The sequence below is a fragment of the Haliotis asinina genome, chromosome 9, assembly GCF_037392515.1.
Source record: "Haliotis asinina isolate JCU_RB_2024 chromosome 9, JCU_Hal_asi_v2, whole genome shotgun sequence".
NCBI classification, from domain to species: domain Eukaryota; kingdom Metazoa; phylum Mollusca; class Gastropoda; order Lepetellida; family Haliotidae; genus Haliotis; species Haliotis asinina.
This window is the reverse complement of record NC_090288.1, coordinates 12,182,171-12,192,816: the sequence shown is the minus strand read 5'-3', so window position 1 is coordinate 12,192,816 and position 10,646 is coordinate 12,182,171. Positions and strand designations below refer to the sequence as shown.

The following is a 10,646-nucleotide window of genomic DNA, read 5'->3' as shown; positions in this document are numbered from 1 at the left end:
GCAAGAATACGTTCATAACTATCATTATATTTTCGTGATTGTTTTGATCAACTCATTCTACAAATATAGGCATGGGTTCCATTGGTGTAATGTCTGACAGGTAACGTAGGCATGCAACAGAAATTATGTACACGGCAGTTGTAACCTACCCTCCTGCATGTCTGTACCGTTAGTTTTGTAGGTCGAGGTAAAACCATGTGACATGTTAGCCTGACACTACCTGTTTACCCACTGATTCTCGTGTCGATGGGTGACAGCTTGATTGAGGTCGACCGCGCCCCACGTGTGTGGATGACCTTGTATACGGCCCAGAAACTGTCGACGTTGTAGTGCATCAGTGTGGGTCTCGTTCTCTGTTTGATCGGGTCAGGTTTCTATCGGTGCCTTTGTTCCTCCCTGTCCGTGTATTTTGTAAGCATCTAAACGCTCATACAGCAAACTACTTTTATACAGAACATGCTTATAACGAACTAACGGGTGTAACGAATGTGGCTTGTGTATAATATTTGAAATGCGTGTGACGAACACGACATTCGGCAATAATCGAGTCCGAGGCTGGAGATACAGAGTCAGGATACTAGTCCAGGGTATATCTGTCTGGCCCCTGGAGTTGGAATCCAGATATCAGAGTACTAGCACGAGATTTTTTCGAGTCGAGCCCACGGACTAGAGATCCATATGTCAGGGTACTAGTACAGGATATATCTGTACAGGTCTGAAGATCCAGATGTCCGGGGTACTAGTCCAGGGTATATCTCTGGCCCAGGAGCTGGGATCTAGGCGGTCAGGATACTAGTCCTGGATATATCCCTCAAGCCTGGGGCTGTCAGGATACTAGTCCAGTGTATATCCGTCTAGCCCGTGGCGGAGGTCCACATATTAGGCTACTAGTCCAGGATATATGTATCTGGCCCGGAAATGGAGATCCAGACGGTTAGGGTACTAGTCCAGGATATGTCTGTCTGGTCCGGAGATGGAGATCCAGATGGTCAGGCTGCTAGTCCAGGATATGTCTGTCTGGCCCGGAGATGGAGATCCAGACACTAGTCACTAGTCAAGGTACTAGTCCAGAGTACATCTGTCTAGCCCGGGAGCTAGGTGACCATGTATGTAAGTGTTTCATTAAGTTATTCCGCGTTGCTATTTACAAATATGGAGATTGAAAGAACTGATTCTTCCTATTTAGCCTTCTCAAATTCGTGTTTGTGATTTGTAATCTGTGGCTGGGTATTTTGCGAAACGCAAAATGAATTCGGAACTATTTCTGTGGTTGAAATGAAGATTTGTGCAAATTGCAAATCACGGAATGATGCAATGAAAAGATGAAACATCTGTACACGCTATTAACAAAACGAAATGAAATGGTATTGAACAATAATAGGCTTATCTATCTTGAAAACCGCGTACCCGTGAAACAGTCTTGCGAAATGTGTCGTACTGATGGAGCAAAATGTTAACATTAAACTTCAATTGAGTTTTGGACGGCGAAGCAGTGTTCAGTAGCGCTTTTGACCACCATGAGCAAGAATGCAAGCCTCGGCACGTCTTTGCATTGACGAAATGAGCCTCTAAAGTTGCTGTTGTGGAATGTTCTACCATTCTTTCTGTAACACCTGTACAAGTTCATCCAGAGTCTTGGGGAGAACATCGTGACCGCAAACACGACTCTTGATGTCCGAGGCATGTTTGTGGAATTAAGACCAGGTGACCTCGCAGGCCAGTCCATATGTGTGATTTTGTTCGGGTGATGTCACTGTTATCAGATGAATGAATCTGACAGTCACTAAAGGTTAATAATATGCATTCATTTGATATTTACCTTTCAGTAACGTATCAAGAAAAATCGCTATCGAGACTGGCAAAGATCTTACACTGAGAATGCATGCTGCGTAATTTTATGAGGAGTATAATGTCACTACCGTAAGCTGATATCAACTAAAAATCAAATCTATGTTAAAAATAACAAGCAAGGCAGTCTATTGTGAAGTTAATTTAGTTACAGAATTGTGATAGTTTGTTTCTCTTCCATCAGTCTGTTATGCCTTCAAGTTTCTTCTTGAGCGCCTTCTGGTAGGGGTCCTCGCTGCTTTTGTTCTTCCCAAAAAGAAAGTGCTGGGACATATCCGGGGAGTATCTACTGGCAGGAGGTCGACGCCCGTATTCCTCCGCCACCACTCGGATGTAGTGAGAAGCGTTTCCACAACATAGTCCCACGTACTGTACGCCCAGTGATTTGGCTTCTCGGGCAAAGTTGGCAATTTCAGTTCGTCCACAGGTTTGCCCAGGAAGGTCAACCGGAAACGCCCTGGCACCTTCAACAGACACATTGAAACACCTATGGGTTATATTCACAGGATTTCTGTGCTTCATGTACATACTTTTCAAAACTTATTGAGGATCTTTCGCAAAAGACGATTTCATTTCATGAAATATTATTAAAGTTTATTTTAACAACCTCACAATTCGACCCGTGATGGTCCCGGAGTAGAACAGGCCTTCAGCAACCCATGCTTGCCATAAAAGGCGACTATGCTTGTCGTAAGAGGCAACTAACAGGATCGGGTGGTCAGGCTCGCTGACTTGGTTGACACATGTCATCAGTTCCCAATTGCGCAGATCGATGCTCATGTTGTTGATCACTGAATTGTCTGGTCCAGGCTCAATATTTACAGACTGCCTCCATATAGCTGGAATATTGCTAAGTGCGGCGTAAACCTAAACTCACCCACTCACTCACTCACCTAACAGTCCCAACAGCCACAGTCACGAAACATTCACAACAATGTACTGCAAGGTATTTGTAAAATATTCAGAGCATGCAAATCGCGGGCCGGAAACCCGTTTGTAAACATTCAGAGTGTTCAAATCACGTACCGGTCAGTGGCTCTTTGAGCGACTGGAAAGTAGGATGATCTGGACATGTCCGGTACGTCACGGGCAATGCAATAATTGGCCCCTATAAACCGCAAAGGGATATAAATGTGAATAAAAACTTGACAAATGAAGCACACATTGCGTATATCCATGTATCGAACATGGCTCTGAAGTGCGGTCTTACGTGGGCCAGTGTTACCATCCCTTTGCTATCATTTTGCACAATATAACAAGGATCACGAACGGTCAGATCCAGTTGTGGTACATTTCCTCATCTGAGATCCTCACCTTGGATCTGCCAGAATCATATGATCCTTGGCTCAAGTTCCATATTCGGCCTGATGTCATTCCAGTTCTTGGTTTGCATGATACTCATGCTCTAAGGTTTCTCCAAAGAAGTTACTGGCTACATTTCTCAAGCTATATTTAGTTGGCTCACCGTGATATCAATGAAGTACAGTTGGTGGAGGCGTGAAACTCACACATTCACACACTTATTTATTAAAGCCAGGGTTACCTTGCAAGCCTGTCTGACCTCCTTCACGAGGGGCAGCATCGTCCTGGGTCCACGCCCACAGTTTAATCCAACTGCCGCCGCTCCAGCATCCTCCAGTCTGCGGCAGGCGACACCCAAAGCCAAACCGTCTGACGTTTGGTCCACTGTATGGCAATTAAAGCTAATGGCCGCTGGTAGTCCTGGAATGAAGTAGACTCTTTATTTCAGATTCACTACCTAAGGTCTGCTGAATATTCGTGACGCAGTGTGATTATTCAGAATTTTATCTGATTAGCACCAAATTCTGCGTAATCTTACCGTTCCCATATTTGTTAATACACTCGAGGGCAAGCATGGCCTCTCCGAGTTCGCTGAATGTTTCTCCAACAATGTAGTCGGCGCCTTCTTCCACCGCCCACTCGATTTGTTCCTGGTGGAAGAGAATATTATACACACTTTCCACCATCCCAATATATATCTTAAGTGGCATTTTACATCTAGCAGTATAATGTAATTTAATAAGTCACATGCCGTGACGGGTTATAACTCTTGTATCTCCAAACGTCAGAGAGTTCGTCTCTCAGATATAAATTCTCTTGAATCCCAGAATGGTGCTAATAATGTCGGTCGGTGGGGTAGCCTTGTGGTTAAAGTGTTCGCTCTTTAAGCCGACCACACCACCCGGGTTCGATTCCCCACATGGGTGCAGTGCAATGTGTGATGCCTATTTCTGGTGTTCCGAGCTGTGATGTTTGCAGCTGACAAGTCTTACAGTTGGTTAGTATTACGGGTCGAACCAAAGCTAAACCCATCTCGAGGACTTACAGAAGTGATCACGAAGACCTTGTTCAAGGACCCTAATTTGTCAATGTTCGCAAGACTTCAGTGTTGTAAGGTTAATTACTACCGTTTGAAATGGAAGAAATTTTCGCGCACTCACTTTAAACATGGCTTCCGTAGTCTCAATGGCGTCCTTGTCATCCCTCCTGTACACAGTCGTGTTGGAGAGATTTCCCGCCATTAACGTCCCGGTGTCGTCTGCCACCTGTTTCGCGATCCGCAAAGCATCTCTGTTCAACTTCTCAAGGTCACCTTCACGGCCGATAACTCTCAATTTCTCCCTGTGTCCATAGTACTGTATGAACGAGGAAACGTTATTACTTGTCTCCTGTTGGACAATAGCAATTAAACATCTGCTTTTGTATTTCTACCTCCATAGTAGTAGATAGAGGATCTGCATGAAGAATAAACGATCGGCGGCCATGATTAACGATACATCTCAATCGTGAAAAGCAAATCATTTACCTACCGTGAAAGCTAAACAGACGTCACTTCCGGCGTTGACAAACTCTTCGTGGAGACCTTTCACCAGATCCGGTCTTTCAATGACCACTTCCGGTACAAATGCTCCGGCTTTCAATAAGCCTCTTCTCTCAAATTCAAACACATATCCCTCCGCCACAACAACATCCTCTTTGTCTTGTAGACGCTGAAGCAGACCTTTGAGAGAAAGCAACTGATAAGAAGTCAATGTCAACATGTGCCATTTGTAGAACATTAGTGACCTCTACCCTGGAATGGTTGGGATACTGCTTAAGAGGGCACAAAACAACATTCACTCACTATTCCTACATTAATAGTATTACTAGGTCTATGGCACCTAAATCTGATTTTTGAAAATGTCTTTAGTTTTTCCAACATCCCTAACACACAATACCAAAAAGCCAAATTCGACTGTAGCCACAAACACGTATCCATCCTGGTCTATGATTTTGTCTTCGTGTACCAGATGAGATCAAACTGAAATTTTCGGTCAGTCCCGTATCAGATATTCAGTCTGTTCCTTCGGGGATATCTTTCGCGTAGAAACGAAACCTCTCTGGCACAAAGATGAAAGGTTGCGTCATGCAAGTCTGAAGTTGCGTCAGTCAGCAACAGCAATCTTCACCGTTCTGTATGACAGGAATATTGCTATATTGCTCTTGCTCTTGAAAGGCAACACCCCCACACCACACCCCAAAAAGTAAAAGAAGAAAAAAGAAAAAAACCCACAAAACTCTCTTGAACATTTTAAGACACATTGTGTAAGCTTTGATGATACCGGTACAGCAAGAAAGCAACACATGCTTATTCTCATTACTTGCAAAGATCCAGTCGCATAGTTTGTGCCAATATTATGGCTTTTAGGCTTAATTAAATCTGTTTCGGAAGATAATCGACACTGAATATTCTCTCGAGTTTTTGTGTTGTATTCTTCAGACATACATAAACCTTCTCAAAAAACAGGATTTCATTATCCCCACGAAGTCTATATTTACAAGAGAAAATCTGCAAATATACTGAGGGAAGATAATAAGGGATCGCATGAAAGCAAAAGTGTTCCTTTATTTTTTTTTCCAGGTTTCTTCACAGGCATTGTATCGTACAGTATGTGAAGAAACCTTGGGAAAACATAAGAGAACACTTGTGTTTTCATGTGAACCCTTAATTTTTCCCCTCAGTATATATTTCTTTAATGGCTCCAAATAGCTTTAGTTCTATGCCACACCGAAGGTTCATTGTCGACAATATCTCCACAACAATGCAATGATTCGACATATTTTCTTTGCATTCAGAAACAGTGGATTTAGTTCATTTTCTGGATACAGAAAAAAGACTGCATTGCTCATTTGTACAGAAAACATACCGTCAAATTAGAAAGTTCGCTTTTATAGAAATGAAAATAACACAAAAGACTCATTACATATACACATACCTTTCGTCGGCATTGTAGTGGAAAGTGTTGGTAATGTATGTAAACTAAATAACAAAGCCTCTTCAGTCCTCAGTGTCAGAGAAAAGTGTTTTTTGGCGGTTTTTATAGGTTGTAGACTTGGGCCTGATAAAATCTTAGCAGGTGGTCTAGTTCTCATGATATGCATACTTATCTCTGATTGTCAAGGGTCTATTTGTTCAAGTCATGCCTTCCCACGTAACGTAGGAAGATATGAATGGTGTAGCCTCTGTGGGAAGAGAATGACGATCCTTTTAAAACATGCGTTTATCGCGCTATCAACATGCAGCCACTTCACTTTTTGACAAAATCGTAGAGGCTACGGCGCCCGTGGAATCTTACGATAATCATACGGTAACCACCTGCCTCCGCAAGACAAACGCACGGAAATGGAGCTACGAGCGGTTTAGTGGACACCGTAGAACCATCGCAGGCCAGATGTGAACAAGGCATTACTAATCGAGTCTGGACTATACAATCCAGTGCTTAAGAGCCTGTGCATCGACCTACGCAACTAGGATACGTTGGGATACATGCGTCAACCAAGTCATCGATCCTGAACTCCCGATCCCATTTGTCATCGTTTACAACAAGCGAAGGTTGCTGAAGTTCGAACCTTCGCGTTGTTTCATGTACCGATTTTTTATACAGTGTTTTGTGTACCGAGTTACCTTCGATAAATTGCGTATTGGACTCGTTACAACACTCAAACAATGCACATGTTAATTGTGATCATGAGAGACTGAGGTCAGTGGTTAGAGCGTTTGCCCGGAAAGCTAACCGTACGTGGGTCGATCTTGTAAGACAATACAATATGGTACTTGTTGTTACCCTTCCTTACAGTTGGGCTTTAGGGGATTAACACTTTACTGGGTCTAGGAGGGGTGTCCATCTTATACTGATGGATGGACTGCCAGATAGCAACGGGATGTTCAGAGTAGTGGTACAATCCGATTAATACGCTGACGCATGTCCTGGTGGAAGTGCAATGATATGTTATACCTGATCTCAACCCTTGATCGGCGCTAGTGAGTGAATGACTTTAGTTTTACACCGCACTCAGCAATACCAGACAATCCACTAATCAACAGCATGATCATCGATCTTCACAACTGGGACGTGTCAGCCAAGTAACTGAGTCTAACCACCCGATCCCGTTAGTCGCCTCTTACCACAAGCACAGTCGCCTTTTATCGCAAGCATATGAAGACCTGTTCTACCCCGGAACTTCACGGGCCCGCGAGGTCAAGGCATTTCATTCACCCATTCATGTTTGCACGACATCATACATCTCAAACACATTGTTTGTTTCCTTTTGTCAACCTTGAAGCCATGTTTACTTCCTTACTCTTTGTAGCTTATCCAGCTTGGTCATTCAGGACGATATTACTCCTGAATGAGTGTGTGAGTGCAGTTTTACGCCGCTTTTCCAGCAGTATTAGTGACATCAGAAATGAGCTATGCCCTTGTGGTGATTCGAACCCGGGCCTTCGGAATGAACCCCCTCCCCTGACCACAAGGCTACCCAATCGTTCCAACGATATTACTAATAAATCGTGGGTGAATAGAGTTAAGAATAAACTCGTGCTTCATGAAATGAGTCTTTAATGAAAACACAACAGAGTTGGTCAAAGCGAAGGTCATCAGGGTCAAACAGAACACTTTGTGAATGTGCCTGACCTATAAAATAGTTAAGTCACGTTTGTAAGTGAACTTCATATCGAGAGATAACAGCTAAAGTACTGTCGGAAGTAGAAAAAAGTTGCCGTCCTAAAATATCTGTGTCGCCAAAATTGACGCAATTGCGAAATGCATATGTTGAAATAACCCACGTTGGTCTAACTGGGCCTTAAGCGGAACGCGTAATAGGATATCCAGTACAGCATGTTTACTTGTAAAATCGAACCAAACGAATAGTTGATGTAAATAATAGATAAGACAATAGTAGGTGGCAGTTTGGTCACTCAGCAAGGTATGACGAGGGACTGTGGATTCAAGCATGAAATGCACGTACTGCCCACAGTAGGATGTTTCTATTGATTAACCTATCTTAGCTGACACCTCTCCACTATTCCCGCTGTGTGGTCGCGGCGTATAGCGAATCGTGCTTGGACCAGACAACTCAGTCATCAAAAGCATGAGCATCGATCTACGTCAGTGGTATATGATGACATACGCCAGCCCAGTCAGCGAGTCTGACCACCCTGTCCCCTTAGTCGCCTCTCACAAACTGAAGCTCCATTCTAACAAAGTGTTTTAAAAAGAAAAAAGCATCTAAGACAATTCACTTCACAATTTTGCCTTTATATGTCGTTTTTTCATAATTTGTCTGACCCGTGAAGGTCAGTGAGTGAGCGAGTTTGGTTTAGGCAGCACTCAGCAATACATGTATTCCAACAATATGGCGGCGGTCTGTAAATACTCGAGTCTGGACCAGACAGGGCGGTGGGGTAGCCTAGTGGTTAAAGTGTTCGCTCGTCACGCCGAAGACCCGGGTTCGATTCCCCACATGGGTACAGTGTGTGAGGCCCATTTTCTGGTGTCCCCCGCCGTGATATCGCTGGAATATTGCTAAATGCGGCGTAAAACCAAACTCACTCACTCACTCACTCACTCACTGGACCAGACAATCCAGTGATCAACAGCATGAACATCGATCTGCGCAGTTCGGAACCGATGACATGTCAACCGAATCAGCGAGCCTGACCACCCGATCCCGTTAGCCGTTTCTTACGACAAGCATAATCGCCTTTCATGGCAAGGCCTATTCTACCCCGGACCTTCACGGGTCAACACAGCTTTAGAGCTGACAGGTCGATGGACACAGTCGGAACACGGGATAACACTCCAAGATTTCAGTTTCTTGGGTAGCCCAGGTGAATTATGAAACAATATATCTTCGTACTTAGGAGAAGAAAGAAAGAATGAAATGCTGGGAGTGCTGGGTGATGTTGCCTGAAAATCACGTGCGTGGCAAGAATATCAAGCACCTCGTTCGCGATGCACTTAAAACTCACGCATGATCGAGGCACATGATCAGCTTGCCCGCCAAATCTGGTTACAGAGCAAGACAAGACGTCGATCAGAAAAGAAGCAAGGAGCAAACAGAATCGAATCTAAACCAAGGTTTACTTGCTCATTCATCCCTTTAAATTAAGGTAAGCACATTTCCCTATAATTTTTCACAACAGTATGTTTTAAGCAGATGTTTCGCGTTTTTATGCATTGTATCAGTGTATGAAATTCCTAGCAAAGCCACGAAGCCCAAAGGACTGATTACTAAACAATGTTGCCAGCCCTATTTATATGTAACCAACCATGTGTTATTGAGGTAAACTTAAACATGCGCAAAAGCAAATTCAATAAAACCATCACTTGGTGGTCAGTGCTGATTCATTCAGTGTCACTGCCACCTGAATCAGAAAAGTGGAAAAGAACAGCATTATTCATTGGCTGAAAGGATTCTCTAGACCAGTCATATTTAGTGTTAGATAAATGGGTAGGTTGATCTGTGCAGTTATGGTTTGATTGATCATGAACTATACAGACGTCGTCAAGCTACCACAACTGTAAATGATTTTCAAAATATTGCACGTAGTCAGTGCCATAGTCAAATATGTAGCCTTTGAAAGGGTATTGGCCCACAGCGCTGGTTATAAAATAAAGTCGTGAGCTCGGCGTATAACTAGCAAGCAGCGGACCACCGGGCAGACGCTGTTCATATACTGAAACGTTCGTTTGACTTGGTACCGTCAAAGAAACGTTATGTATTGTTCTTTATTGGTCATGGGAATGATTTGCTCAAATTAGGCCCATCAACATGGACATAATGCATTTCAATAACTGGATCAATAAACAAGGCACTATTCCAACAATTTTCTTGATTTTTTATTTATTTATTTATTTTTAAATGGCCATCAAAACTGAAGTGAAATGAAGTATGTCGGCTTCCTGACGGGGTTAACCTCTTTGGTCGTGTGGACAAGGCGTCCTACTTCGGATCAGAAAGTCCATGGTTCGAATCCCGACGCAAGAGTGGGACATTTTATGTCCGCTACATTTAGGCTCAACGTGGAACTGAGCACGTCCATATACAATTTGAATAAAATAAGTCTCAGTATCCCATTAGGCGGCCTGGGAGGTGGCTTCTGTTGAAGGTTGGAGTAATTAACGGTTCGTGGAGTCATCCCACACATGACATCCTTACCTCGTCAGCTTGCGACCCGTGAAGGTCCCGGGGTAGAATAGGCCTTCAGCAACCCATGCTTGCCATAAAAGGCGACTATGCTTGTCGTAAGAGGCGACTAACGGTATCGGGTGGTCAGGCTCGCTGACTTGGTTGACACCTGTCATCGGTTCCTAATTGCGCAGGTCGATGCTCCTGTTGTTGATCACTGGATTGTCTGGTCCAGACTCGATTATTTACAAACTGCCGTCATATAGCTGGAATAGTGCCGAGTGCGACGTAAAACTAAACTCACTCACTCACTCGTCAGCTTGCAG

At 43.7% G+C, this 10,646-nt stretch overlaps 1 protein-coding gene across 1 annotated transcript; it reads right to left on the bottom strand.

Moving 5' to 3' along the window:
- Positions 1-1,977: 1,977 nt before the first annotated feature.
- LOC137296960 (betaine--homocysteine S-methyltransferase 1-like) lies at positions 1,978-6,206 on the bottom strand. Its single transcript, XM_067828889.1, has 7 exons — positions 6,126-6,206; positions 4,680-4,870; positions 4,311-4,505; positions 3,689-3,800; positions 3,392-3,570; positions 2,875-2,956; positions 1,978-2,312 (listed from the first exon to the last, which is right to left on the bottom strand). Exons 1-7 carry the CDS (start codon positions 6,136-6,138, stop codon positions 2,029-2,031), a joined length of 1,056 nt encoding a protein of 351 aa, XP_067684990.1. The 5' UTR covers positions 6,139-6,206; the 3' UTR covers positions 1,978-2,028.
- Positions 6,207-10,646: the final 4,440 nt, after the last annotated feature.